The sequence below is a fragment of the Danio rerio genome, chromosome 23 (assembly GCF_049306965.1).
Source record: "Danio rerio strain Tuebingen ecotype United States chromosome 23, GRCz12tu, whole genome shotgun sequence".
Lineage (NCBI taxonomy): Eukaryota > Metazoa > Chordata > Actinopteri > Cypriniformes > Danionidae > Danio > Danio rerio.
In genome coordinates this window covers 42,935,925-42,950,115 of record NC_133198.1, presented here as the reverse complement: position 1 = coordinate 42,950,115, position 14,191 = coordinate 42,935,925, and the positions used below count along the sequence as shown (strand labels likewise).

The window sequence follows — 14,191 nt, the reverse complement described above, 5'->3', positions numbered from 1 at the left end:
TTCTATAATACAAAACACCTAGTAAAACAAAACTATAGGTATTGTAAACTAAACATTTAAGGCATTTTAATAAACATTTGGTAAGCAATTTCTGATAAATACAGTTTCATTATTGATATCCGCACCTTTTGTCGTTTGCTTTCCACTGCACACATGAGCTGGCAAACGTCCTGCATATGCAAAGTGCTTATGCAGACATTTTACTATTGTAAAATGAATCAAACATTGTGCATATTTCGTTCCAATACTTTTGCATGATTATATCTCTATTTTAAAATTAAGTATATTAAATGAACTTTAAGTGATTACTTAGGTATTGTGTGAAAATAGGAGAAAAAATGTTTTATATTGAGATGGGAGAATGTGTTTCTGTTGCGTTTTTGTGAAAAGTGTTGTGAAATGTTAAGCAAAAAATAGATCTTTTGGTTTATGTTAAAGTATTTTTATTCTTTATTGTAAATGGAAAAGGTGCATTTACACAAAAGGAAACGTAAAAAAAAAACATGGTTTAAAAAATATATTTGATGTTTTATATTTACTGAAAATTTATTGACGCATTTCGGAAGCAAAATGTCTTTAAATAGTTCTTGAAGGAACGTATTTGACTCTGTTAAGGTACAAAGTGTCTTGCCACTGTCGTGGTACCTTAATGGATCAGATTTGTACCTTTGATGAAGGTACAATTTTATATCTGCAGGTTTTAACAACCAAAAGTACATTTTGATTTCCCATGGTACAAATCGTGTCCTTAAAGGTACAAACTGCAATGGTACAAATTAGTTTCTTTGTCTTAAGGTACAATTCTGTTCCATAAAAATAATAAACAGTACTTATGAAAGAGGGAAGCACGGTGACGCAGTGGGTAGCACAATCACCTCACAGCAAGAAAGTCGCTGGTTCCAGCCCCGGCTGGGTCAGTTGGCATTTCTGTGTGGAGTTTGCATGTTCTCCCCGTGTTCATATTCATATGCTCCATATACTGTAGTTTCCCCCACAATCCAAAGACAGGCACTATAGGTGAATTGGATATGCTAAATTGGCCATAGTGTATGTGAGTGTGTGCAAAGGTATATGGTGTTTCCCAGTATTGGGTTGCGGCTATAAAGGCATCCACTGTGCAAAACGTGCTAGATAAGTTGGCGGTTCATTCCGCTGTGGTGACCCCTGATTAACAAAGGGACTAAGCTGAAAATAAAATGAATGAATGAATGAATGAATGAATGAATGAAAGAATAAGGGCAGACAATTACTAAAAAAATTACATACGATTATTATTATTATATAAATGAACATACACTTACATACAAAAAATAAACGGCTAATAATAAGATTCTAATGAATACTTTTTAGAGCACTTTTTTAATCTTATTGTATTTATGCCTTCTATTACATCATATATTTAGAAAATTAATCATATTTCAGAATTTATATATATATATATATATATATATATATATATATATATATATATATATATACGCCACAGACACCATCAAAATACCATGAGTGATCCATGTGACTATTGTAGATATTTCATATTTGTTAGAAGTCATATGATAGATTTATGCAAGGAACTGACAAGAGTAAAAATAGTGAAACTGATGCCATATATTTTATTCAAAATTATTTTAAAAAATGAGATCAAAATGTAAGTTTTTAAGCCAATTTTTTCATTTAGTTATCAGCAAACGTCTTCACTTTATTGATTACAGTAAGAAGTGCTAACATTTTTTTTTTTTTTTTTTTGTATTGCAAACGTTCAAAAAGTTACATTTAAATGTACATGCATTAATTAAATCTGCACTAATTTAATGATCACACATTTCTAGCACAGAAATCTGAAACCTGTATAAAGTCAGGTTCAAAATTTAGGACATAATAGAGAAATAGTTTTGATCATCATGGTATAATTCAGAAAATACTGCAAACAGTCAGGAATTAAGGCATTTCTTTTGTAAAATTAAATGTGAATAAATCAGGCTCATAATATTCGAGAATATATAGAAAAAGGACCAGCGGGGTTTACATTGGTGCCGTGACCCGGATTGGAGTGAGGTTTAGGGTGGTGAGTGTAATGGAGGCCAGCTAGTAGGTGCTGTGCAGATGAACCTCACTCCTAACGACAGACGTTAGAGGCCGTGGTCTTTAGCCTCCTTGTTAGAGCAACCGACTCCTATGCGGAAGGTTGCCAGTTCGATACCAGCTTGGAGCGGGTTGGTTGGCGTAGGACTGGCGCGGTTACATCTAGAGTGTGTATGTGAAGTTTCAGCTCAAAATAAATCTCAAATAATGTTTTATAACGCTTTGAAATTTACCCTTTTAGGCTTTGATCCTAATTGCGCAATTTTGGTGACTGTTGCTTTAAATTCAAATGAGATTGTGCTCTTTTCAAAAGAGGGCGGAGCTACAAATGCCTGTGCGTCAGCATAGTGGCAGGTTTAAAAACAAGATTAATGTCCCATGCTAATGAGGGAGAGATCGTCACTAATGGGCGGAGCTTTGCCCCTCAGATGATAAGTACAATGGGAGAATGTCAATCAAAGTGTTTCTGCAGACTTTTATCAAGTGTTATTATAAAAAATAGAATTAATATATTTTTACCTTTATAGCCTGGCTATATTTACATACTGATGCCACACAACTCTGCTTAAACCCCCTATAAAAGTGATAGTTAGTCACATAGTAGGTCCCTTTTAAAGAAAACTTTCTTTAACGCACGCACACACATTAATAAAGTGCAGTCTCAAAAGTTGCATTGAAAAACCCTTGCATTTAATCTGAAGTGCATGTAAATCAAATAGAAACGCACTCAGTCTAGTGAGTGTGTTTTCTAAATGCGGATTGTGATCTGATGTGGGTGTGAATCTCATATCTCCAATCTCTAATAGACACAAATAGCCTGAGACGGATCCAAAGAAAAGAAGAGCCAGGAGGAAACAGGCAGACACTGTAATGAGAGATGAGGGTTATTTATATACACAAATTATTTAGGACCCTTTTCGACCCCCAGCAGGGTGCCCGCAGCTCTAGACGCGGTTATTATTAGTGGCCGTTCCTTCACACACATATATAAGGAGTTACATATGTGCAACTTCCAGACACTTACATAAACAAACGCATTGATGGCACGCAGTAACTCAGACCAGGTGCTGCTGCTGCTGCTGGGTCGTTCTAAGGGTGGATTTAGGGTCTAATTTAATTTCTGCCATCTCTGCTTTCACTTTCTTGATAATCAATTGCAGAGGTTATTCTGAAAACAACAGAAATTCAGTATATATATATATTTTTTTTTCTTATAGAGAAAATACATTTTATGAGCCTAATATGTTAAAGTAATACATAATTAAGTATAATTATAATTATAAAGAATTAAATTAAATGAGAATAAAATTAAATAAATCATATTAACCATAATGAAAGTTTTAGACTAAGATTAGATATTAATTTAATTTGTTATTTATGAATTCATATAATTTTTTTTATCATTATTAGACTATTATTTGCTTTAAAACGACCCTTAATATTTTAGTTTAAGTATTAAATAAGGCAATAATTCGGCAATAAATAAACCATATTTGTTATGATACAGTTTTAGACTTAATTAGATTAATTAAATATTACAATTGTTATTTATTCATTTATAATTTTTAATAATTGTTAAGACTAATATTTTCTTTAAAACGATCTTAAATATTTGTGTTTAATTAATGTATGATTAAGTATAATTATAATAAATTATTATTAATGAATTAAACCATATTAATTATAATAAAGTTTTAGACTTTAAGATAAAATTTTAAATAAATATTACATTTGTTATTTATTAATTTATTAATTCATATCATTTTTAGTCATTATTATGACTTATTTGCTTTAAAACGTCCCTTAATATTTTAGTTTAAGTAATTCATAAGTATAATTATAAGGAAATAAATAAATCATATTCGTTATAATAAGGTTTTAGACTTAATTAGATTAAATAAATGTTACAATTGTTATTTATTTAGTTATATTATTGTTAATAATAATTGTTATGACTAATATGTGCTTTAAAATTATCCTTAATATTTGTGTTTTATTAATGTATAATTATTATAAATTATTATTAATGAATTAAATAAACCATATTAATCATAATAAAGTTTTAGACTAATATTAGAATTTAATTATTACATTTGTTATTTATTAATTCATATAATTTTTTATCATTATTATGATGATTATTTGCTTTAAAACGACCCTTAATATTTTAGTTTAAGTAATATAGAAGTATAATTAAACCATAAGGAAATAAATAAACCATGTTAATTATGATAAAGTTTTAGACTTAATTAGATTTTAATCAAATATGACATTTGTAAGTATAATTATAATTAATTAATATTAAGGAACTAAACAAACCATATTAATCATAATAATGTTTTAGACCTTAAGATTAGATTTTATTTAAATATGACATTTTTAAGTATTAATTTATTCATTCACATCATTTTTAATAATTAATAAGACGATTATTTGCAACCCTTAACATTTTAGTTTAAGTAATACATAAGTATAATTATAAGAGATTAAATAAACCATATTAGTTATAATAAGGTTTTAGACTTAATTAGATTAATTAAATATTTAATTTGTTATTAATTCATTCATATTACCTTAATAGTTATGACCATTATTTGCTTTAAAATGACCTATTATATTTTAGTTTAAGTATAATTATAATAAATTATTATTAAAGAATTAAATAAACCATATTAATTATAATAAGGTTTTTGAATTAATTAGATTTTAAGTAGATTTTTAAATTTGTTACTTTTGTATTCATTCATATAATTTAATAATTATTATGACTGTTATTTGCTTTTAAATGAACCTTTGTAAAATAAATTAAAGTATTTTATCAGTATATACTTATTAATACTTTGCAAAATAATTTACTATTTATTATTATTATTATTATTTACCATTTACTTGAATTCAAATATATAATAATAAAATTAATTATTCCAGACACAAACTTAAACATCTAAGACAGCGTCATTCTTACCAGGTGGTGTTTTGATTTTGTATACTGTAAATGTCTGACATCATGTCTTTATCATTTCTGTATTTTCTGTCTTCTGAAAGCCAGAGATCATCTGTGCTGAGAGACAAATTCAGTATTTAATAATAAAAAGTAACCTTCATTTCTGCTAACTTGTGTCTCCTGAAATGCAGAGATCATCCGCGCTGAGAGACTGCAGGTGAAGTCGGTCTCCTCCACCTCAGCTCAGCTGGAATGGAGGCCTGTGCTGTCCGGCTCCGGCTCTGGATATTACGACATTAAATTCGGCCCCATGAGGACAGGACAGATCCCCGGAGTCCCCGGCGGTGCAAGCACAGACCCTGGGTCATTTCAGAGGATCACGAGACCCGCAGACTCCAGCTCTGCCCAGTTGACCGGCCTGCGTCCCGACACCACATACACTGTCACACTCACACCCAAAAACAACCAGCAGGTGCTCAATACACTGCAAACCAGCTTCACCACACAAACAGGTGAGTAGCACATACACAACAAAACACATGCAGTAATGTTATTGTTGTTGATGCATTATTATTATTATTATTATTATTATTAAAAATACTTTTATTATCTAAAAATGCATTAAATATTAATTTAATGAGACTTGTTTAAATATTACCAATTGAAAAGTCTTACTAAATATAAATATAACATGCATTATTATTATCATTATTTAAAAAAATGCATTTAATATTAATTTGTGAGACTAATTGTTATTTTTGTATTAATTATTAGTTTTATTTAAATTATTTATTTATTTATTAACAATTAGTAAAGTCTAATAATAAAAATTTTAATATTAAAAAAAATTAATAAAGTCTAAATAAATATGAATATTAAATGCCTTATTTTTTCATACAAATGCATTTAATCTTGATTTATTGGCACTCTTTTAAATAACAACAGCTAAACAAGCCTGACTTAATACAGTATGAATATTATATGCATTATTATTATTATCATTATTATTTAAAAAAATGCATTTAATATTCATTTAATGAGACTCGTTTAAATATTCATAATTAAAAATTCTGATTAAGTATGAAAATTAAATTCAGTATTATTAAAATGATTAATAAAAATGCATTAATGCTGATGATGAGCACATGTATTGATGCTATTGTTGTTGATGATATTGATAATGAAATGGGTCTTATAAATTATAAATATTAAATGCATCATCATCACTATTATTATTATTATTAAAAATCCATTTAATATTTATTTATTGAAACTGTTATAATTATCAAGAATTAAGTCTAAATAAATGTGAATGTTTAATGCCTTAATTTTTCATAAAATGCATTTAATATTGATTCAATGAGACTCATTTAATTATTTAAAGTTAAACAATTCTAATTAAATATTAATATTAAATGCATATTATTATTATTATTATTATTTATAAATGCATTCAATAATTATTTATTAACACTCAATTCTTAACAATTTAACAAACATAATTAAATATGAATCTGAAATGCATTATTATAGTTATTAAAAAATGCATAGATGTTAATGATCTAATTAAATATGAAGATTATATGCATTGTTATTACTCTTGTTATTATTATTTAAGATGCATTTAATATTGATTTAATGAGACTTATTTAATTATTAACAATTAAACGAGACTAATTAAATATGAATATTAAATGCATTATTATTTAAAATGCATTTAATATTTATTTATTAAGACTATTAACAATTAAACAAGTTAAATATATGAATATTAAATGTATTATTATTATAATTATTAATTAAAAATGCATTGATGTTAATGAGCACATGCACTGATGTTATTGTTGATGATATTAATAATGAAATGGGTCTTGTTAATTATAAATATTAAACGCAGTATTATTATTATTATTATTATTATTATTATTATTTATTCATTTATTTTTTAAATCCATTTAATATTGATTTAATGTGACCCGTTTAATTATCAACAATTAAACAAGTCTAATTAAATATGATTAATAAGTTCATTATTATTATTATTATTATTTAAAAAATGTGTTTAATATTTATTTAATGAGATTCATGTAATTAAGAATTAAACAGGTTTCACTAAATATAAATATTAAATTCCTTATTTTTTCATAAAAATGCACTTTATCTTGATTTATTGAGACTCATTTAATTATTAGCAGCTAAACAAGCCTAATTAAATATGAATATTGTATGCACTATTATCATTATCATTATTATTTAAAAAAATACATTTAATATTAATTTAAAGAGGCTCGTTTAATTTTTAATAATTAAACAAGTCTCATTAAATATGAAAATTAAAAGCATATTTAATAATTATTAATAAAAATTGCATTGATGTTAATGAGCACATGCACCGATGTTATTGTTGTAGATGATATTAATTATTTAATATAATTATTAATTATTTATTATAATAAGACCCAATAATTAATAATGAAATGGGTCTTATTAATTATAAATATTAAATGCATTATTATTCTTATTATTTTAAATGCATTTAATATTGATTTAATGCGACTCGTTTTAGCATTAACAATTAAACAAGTCTAATTGAATATGAATATTAAATGCTTCATTTTGTCATAAAAATGCACTTAATCTTGCTTTATATATATATAATGTATCAATATCGTATGCACTATTATCATTCTTATTTAAAAATACATTTAATCTTGATTTAATGAGACTCAATTAATTAATATTTAAACAAGTGTAATTAAATATGAATATTAAATGCATTGTTATTGTTATTATTTAAAAATGCCATTAGATATTTACTGAGACTCAATTATTAGCAATTAAACTAGTTTAATAAATTATGAATACTAAATTCATTATTATTATAATAATAATAATAATAATAAAAAAGCATTGATGTTGATGGTGAGCACATACATTGATGTTCTTGTTGTTGATGATATTAATAATGAAATGGGTCCTATTAATTTAAATATTAAATGCATTATTATGATTATGAATATTATTATTATTATTATTAAAATGCATTTAATATTCATTTATTGAAACTCCTTTAATTATTAACAATTAAGCAAGTCTAATTAAAAATGAAAATTAAATGCATTATTATTATTATTATTATTATTACTATTATTAACATGTGTAATAATAATAATAATAATAATAATAATAACAAATAAATATTATACTAAACGGTTTGATTATTTTTGACTGATACTAATACTTTTGCTATTAATTAATTAATTACTTAATTAAGCATTTATTGATATAATAACAACCGTAACTCTTATCACTGATAACAATCATAAAAAATACTATTATTAAATGATTGTTGACATAATAATGATTATAATGAAATAATGTTATTTTCATCAGAATTAATTAGTTGAATAAAAATTGTATAAAAATCACATTTAAATTACATGAATTGATACACGATTCCCTTGACTTAATAAACAAACAAATTTAAAGTCCGCATGAACCAGAAGCTGTGACTGTTTTTTTGCACAGATGCATTGTTCACCACAAAACTAGCAATGTGAGCTAGCTACATCATGCTGGGTTTTGATTTCATTTGTACTTTAAAATCAAACATGTAACTGTGCTCATATTCTCCTGCTTGTGCACCTCTGTGTTGCATTTCAGTGAATCCTCCAGAGCCGCAGATCCAGCTGTTGTCCTCTGTGTCGGTGTCAGAGTCGAGCTCTAACAGTGTGCGAGTCAGCTGGGCTCCACTTCTGCCACGGCTCATCCAGGAGTACCAGCTGGAGTACTCGGCTCTACCCAGTGGCCCGCTTCAAGTGCTCCGAGTCAGCAACACACACAACTCCACTGTCATCACTGACCTGCAGCCCGACACACAGTATCTGCTCACCGTCAGCGCAAAACAGCCTTCAGGCAAAGAGAGAGCCATGACAGTCAAAGTCTGCACGCAAGAGGGTGAGGAGAGTTCACATTAATACACTTTTTAGTTTCAAGACTTCACACTTAGCTGATGGTGGATTATAAAGCTTGTTTGGCATGCTGTCCCGGGAGAGAGCCCTGAGCTCATAACTTCCGCAAGCCAGGGGCTCCCTCCCATTTGCAAGGTGAGAGGGGAGTTTGAGCTCAGGTAGACCTCGAGAACTCCCCTGCTGTTGTAGCTAATGAACAGATAGTGATTGCTCTTAAGAGATAACTACTTACTAGGAGCATGTCTATGGTGCTGATTTGGATTAGTCAATTGACTTAAGTTGCATGTTTTTGGATGAAAACCGGGGAACCAGGTGGAAACCCACGTGAGTACGGAAAGAACTTGTAAACTCCACACAGAAACATCGGCTGGCTTGGTAAGGACTAGAACCAGTGACGTTCTTGCTATGAGGCAACAGTGCTAACCACTGAGCCACCATGCCACCCATCTAAGAAAGGAGGAGTAGGGGTGGAAGGGGGGGACGAAGATGGCTGTTATATGGAACCTAGGGTATTTATAGTGACTTAGGAATCGTCTGATCAGTGGATCATAAACTGAATAATACGGGACCAGCCACAAGCAATCATAAGCAGGTGATCCTCTCGAAATTAGTTTATAAATAAACCACTCAATTTAAAGGGGACCTATTATGCAAAAAATCACTTTTATAGTGAAAATAGATAGTCTCTAATATTATAATTATTCATATTTATTAATCACAATCTGTCCCTCATTAGCATAGGATGTTAGTCTTGTTTTTGAATCTGCCACTATGCTGACACACAGGCATTTGTAGCTCCGCCCTCTTTTGAAAAGAGCACAATCTCATTTGAATTTAAAGCGTCAGTCACCAAAATTGCGCAATTAAGATCAAAGCCTAAAAGGGTCAATTTCAAAGCATTATAAAACATTATTTGTGATTTATTTTGAGCTAAAACTTCACATACACACTTCTAGGTGTATCCCCCCCGGTCCTACAATCTCATTTGAATTTAAAGCGACAGTTACCAAAACCACACAATTTGGATCAAAGCCTGAAAAGGGCAGTGTCAAGTTATAAATCATTATTTGTGAGGTATTTTGAGTTGAAGCTTCACATACACACTCTTGGCACATCAGAGACTTATTTTACATCTTGTAAAAAGGGGCGTAAGAGGTCCCCTTTAAATGCGTTTCTCTATATCATCTAATATTATTCGCCTTAGAATCAAACCAAAGATCCAAAGCTGTTGTCAGACACAAACATTCATCACTGTCAGCAAAAGGTTCATGAAGCTTTTTAGCTTCTGTGAGGATAATGTTAGCATCCAGCGTAATGTTCTTTTATCCTGCAGTCACTCATCCACAAATCGAAAGCAGACTCTGGGCTCTATTTTAACTATTAGCTGCAAAGTCTAAGCATTAAGGTCGTGTCCGAATTCGCTTTTTGCTATTTTAAAGGACAGAAAAACACACTCCGCGCCCTGGCGCATGGTCTAACAGGGTTGTGCTTATTCGCTTAATGCGTTATGGGTTTGTTTTGAGCATAACCTGCATTAAACCAATCAGAGTCTCGTCTCCCATTCCCTTTAAAAGTCAGTTGCATCACACCATGGCGCATTCGCTATTTACTTGGTGGACTTTTTAAGTGGAAAAATGTATCGCTTCACTAGCGAGAAAACAGTTAAACAGAGCATCTGCAGCGCGAGGATAAAGAACGAGCCTCCTCCAATTAGCCTTTCTCTTTACTCTCATAGATAAGGTCTCAAGTGTTGTACGCACTCCACTGAAGACATGTAATATTATTCGCCTGATTAATACACATTTAATTGTACAAAAATAAATTTGAAAATGCATCCATTCATATAAATACATCAGAGACTTATTTTACATCTTGTAAAAAGGGGCATAATAGGTCTCCTTTAATTCATTAGCAGCTGAATGTCACGGGAACATTAGTCAGAATTGCTCTTTTTCCAGTCAGACCACAGAACTGAGTGTTTTCCACCACATCCTCTCACCTCCTTCTGTTTCCCAGCAAGAAGCGGGAAGTTTGACCTCTGTCCTGTTTGTCTCTCAGTGTTGCCGGCTCTGTCCGATCTGCAGCTCTCCTCAGTGGGCGATGAGACAGTGCAGCTGCGCTGGAAGGGAAGTTTCGACGGGCTTCGTGGATACTGGGTCACTTGGGAGCGAGGACACAGCCAGCGATCCACCCTGTACTTACCACCCAACCGCCTGTCCACCACCCTCAACCACGTGCCCTCCAGAGCCCGAGTCTGTGTCTCGCCGGTGTACAGGACGGCCCGCGGAGAGGGACTCTGCTGCACAGCTTGAGACGGTCTGTCTGAAAAACATCACATCTTATTTGTTGCTTTTTGACTTATCAGAGATACAGTTGATTACTGCATATTTATTGATAAAAATATAGAGATTCATTATTTATCAATTAAATTTATTATTTTTTTAAAGAGAGAATGGAGATCATTTTTTTCAACACATTTCTAAACATAATAGTTTTAATAACTCATTTCTAATAACTGATTTATTTTATCTTTGCCATGATGACAGCACAAAATATTTATTTTGATTACTAGATATTTTTTAAGATACAGTGGTCCCTCGTTATTCACGGTAGTTACGTTCTAAAAGTAACCCGCAATAGTGAAAATCCACAAAGTAGTCAGCTTTATTTTTTACGATTATTATTTTTAAGTCCGTAAAACCCTGCACTACACACTTTATACATTTTTTGAGACAGGCTTTAATATTTCATTCTTTTCTCTCTTGTTTAAACACTATCAAAGTTTAAACCTTCATAGAAAAAGAAGTCCAGCATTAGAATCAAACCAAAGATCCAAACCTGTTGTCAGACACAAACATCCATCGCTGTCAGCAAAAGGTTCATGAAGCTTTTTAGCTTCTGTGTGGTTAATGTTAGCATCCAGCGTAATGTTCTTAATCCTGCAGTCACTGATCCACAAATCGAAAGCAGACTCTGGGCTCTATTTTAACTATTAGCTGCAAAGTCTAAGCATTAAGGTCATGTCCAAATTCAGACTTTTAAGGATTGAAAAATATGCTCTGCGCCCCGGCACATGGTCTAACAGGGTTGTGCTTATTCGCGTGAGTTAAGGGTGTGTCTTGAGCATACCCATAAAACCTGCATCAAACCAATCAGAGTCTCGTCTTCCATTCCCTTTAAGAATCAGTTGCATCACACCATGGTGCATTTGCTATTAACATGGTGGACTTTGTAAGTGGAAAAACTGAGCACTTCATTAGCGAGGAAATAGTTAAACAGAGCATCTGCAGCGCGAGGATAAAGAACGAGCCTCCTCCATTCGGCCAAACGGTGATGTACTCACTCCACTGAAGACATCCATTAGCCTACATATTTAATTTAGTTTGTTAAGCGCAAATACTTATTTCAAAACTATTTCTAAATTCAGTCCTAATTTTCAGCAAATTAATAAATGAACAATAATAATTAAGTGTTGTCAAAAAACTGAGTCTTATCCAAACACATCCTATTCTTATGCCTCATATGGTGATGCATACATGTGACAATAGTCTACAGCCAATCAGGATGCAGAAAACAATGTGCTGTAAAAAATAAATAAATAAAGCATATGAAATTACACACAAATAAATCTGCAAAACTTTGAGGTCGCGAAATGTGGACCGCGTGATAGTATTAAGCTTAGTGATATTTAAAGGCTAATTTAGGTTAATTAGGTAATTTGGGTAATTAGGCAAGTGATTGCATAACAGTGATTTGTTCTGTAAAGAATCTGAAAAATATATTGCTTAAGGGGGCTAATAATACTGACCTTAAAATGGTTGTAAAAAATTTTAAAACTGCTTTTATTCTACTCGAAATAAAACAAATAAGACTTTCTTCAGAAGAAAAAATATTACAGGAAATTTCTAATCTGTTAAACATCATTTCGGAAATATTTGATTAAAAAAATAAAAATTCATAGGAGGGCGAATAATTCTGACTTCAAATGTTTATATATGTTTGACTTTAGGGGCTTAAAGTGTGTGATCTCTTCCAAACATTACCTTGAATTCATTATTCAATCAGACAAAAAAAGTTTGAACATACACACCTCTTATTTGCTTTACCCCACAACAGTGCTGACCTGAAGCTGTGGATCTGCCAAACACACAGGACTGAGCGATGAACAGCAGAAACTTTCCACAAATGGACAGATGGAGCTGTTTGAACACTCATCAGCCATAGATGGTGATCTTTAAACACAGCAACACAACATGCACTGACACACAAACCACAAAACCACACTAAATGAGTCTGAACTCAAGAGGATTTCTGAAGAACGAGACTTTTAAAGGAATGTTTGGGGATTGGTTTGAGTTCAGTGATATTGACCGCACCACTGTCCATTACCGCACAGCATATTAATTCAGCCTTCATTTTGTAAACAAGCAAAAAAAAATGCACATTACAGTATTGGATTCATAGCAGAAGACTATGGGTCGAGAGCTTAAAGTGGCTTTAAGCTGCTTTTTCATATATTATGTGTGTAATATTGCTGTTTGTGAATGTAAAAGGTCTGTAACGGTTTCAAATGGATGATAAAAGGAGATTTTATTGATTTTATCCTGAGTCTTCAATCATTTGTGACTAATATTTTATTACATATATTTATTAAAGGACAACACTGTACATCTATGGAAAAATATGTATGGGCAATTAATATATTTCTCTGGATTTATTAGGAATTCTTTTGCATTTGACTATATAGTTATATATCAGATATATATATACATACATATATATATATTTAATATATATGGGGAATTTATAATATAATTCTCGGTCTGGATTTATTAGGAATTTGTTTGCATTGAATGTTTATATTTATTATTTCATTCTATAAAGGTCTGATAAGATTTCTTTCAAATAGAAAATAAATAATAATAATAATACTATATATATATATATATATATATATATATATATATATATATATATATATATATATATATACATATATACAAATATATATACACATATACAAATATATATACACATATACACACACACACTTTTTTATTTGAAAAATATCTCTTTTTTTATTTAATTAATTTTTTTAATAATTTTTTTTTATTTTAATTTATTTTTTTCATATATATTTATTTTACATATTGTAAAAAGTCTGGATTTATTGGGGATTTGTTTGTGTTGAATT

At 30.2% G+C, this 14,191-nt stretch overlaps 1 protein-coding gene across 2 annotated transcripts in view; it reads left to right on the top strand.

Moving 5' to 3' along the window:
• Positions 1–13,599, top strand: part of vwa1 (von Willebrand factor A domain containing 1) — a 33,377-nt gene extending 19,778 nt beyond the window's left edge. The window contains exons 3-6 of one of the 2 annotated variants that reach the window (XM_005174134.6): positions 5,218–5,538; positions 8,690–8,983; positions 11,056–11,313; positions 13,114–13,599. In XM_005174134.6, the coding sequence (XP_005174191.2) occupies positions 5,218–5,538; positions 8,690–8,983; positions 11,056–11,309 (869 nt within the window). In that variant the 3' untranslated portion in view covers positions 11,310–11,313; positions 13,114–13,599. 2 annotated transcript variants of the gene reach the window in all.
• The last annotated feature ends 592 nt before the right edge of the window (positions 13,600–14,191 follow it).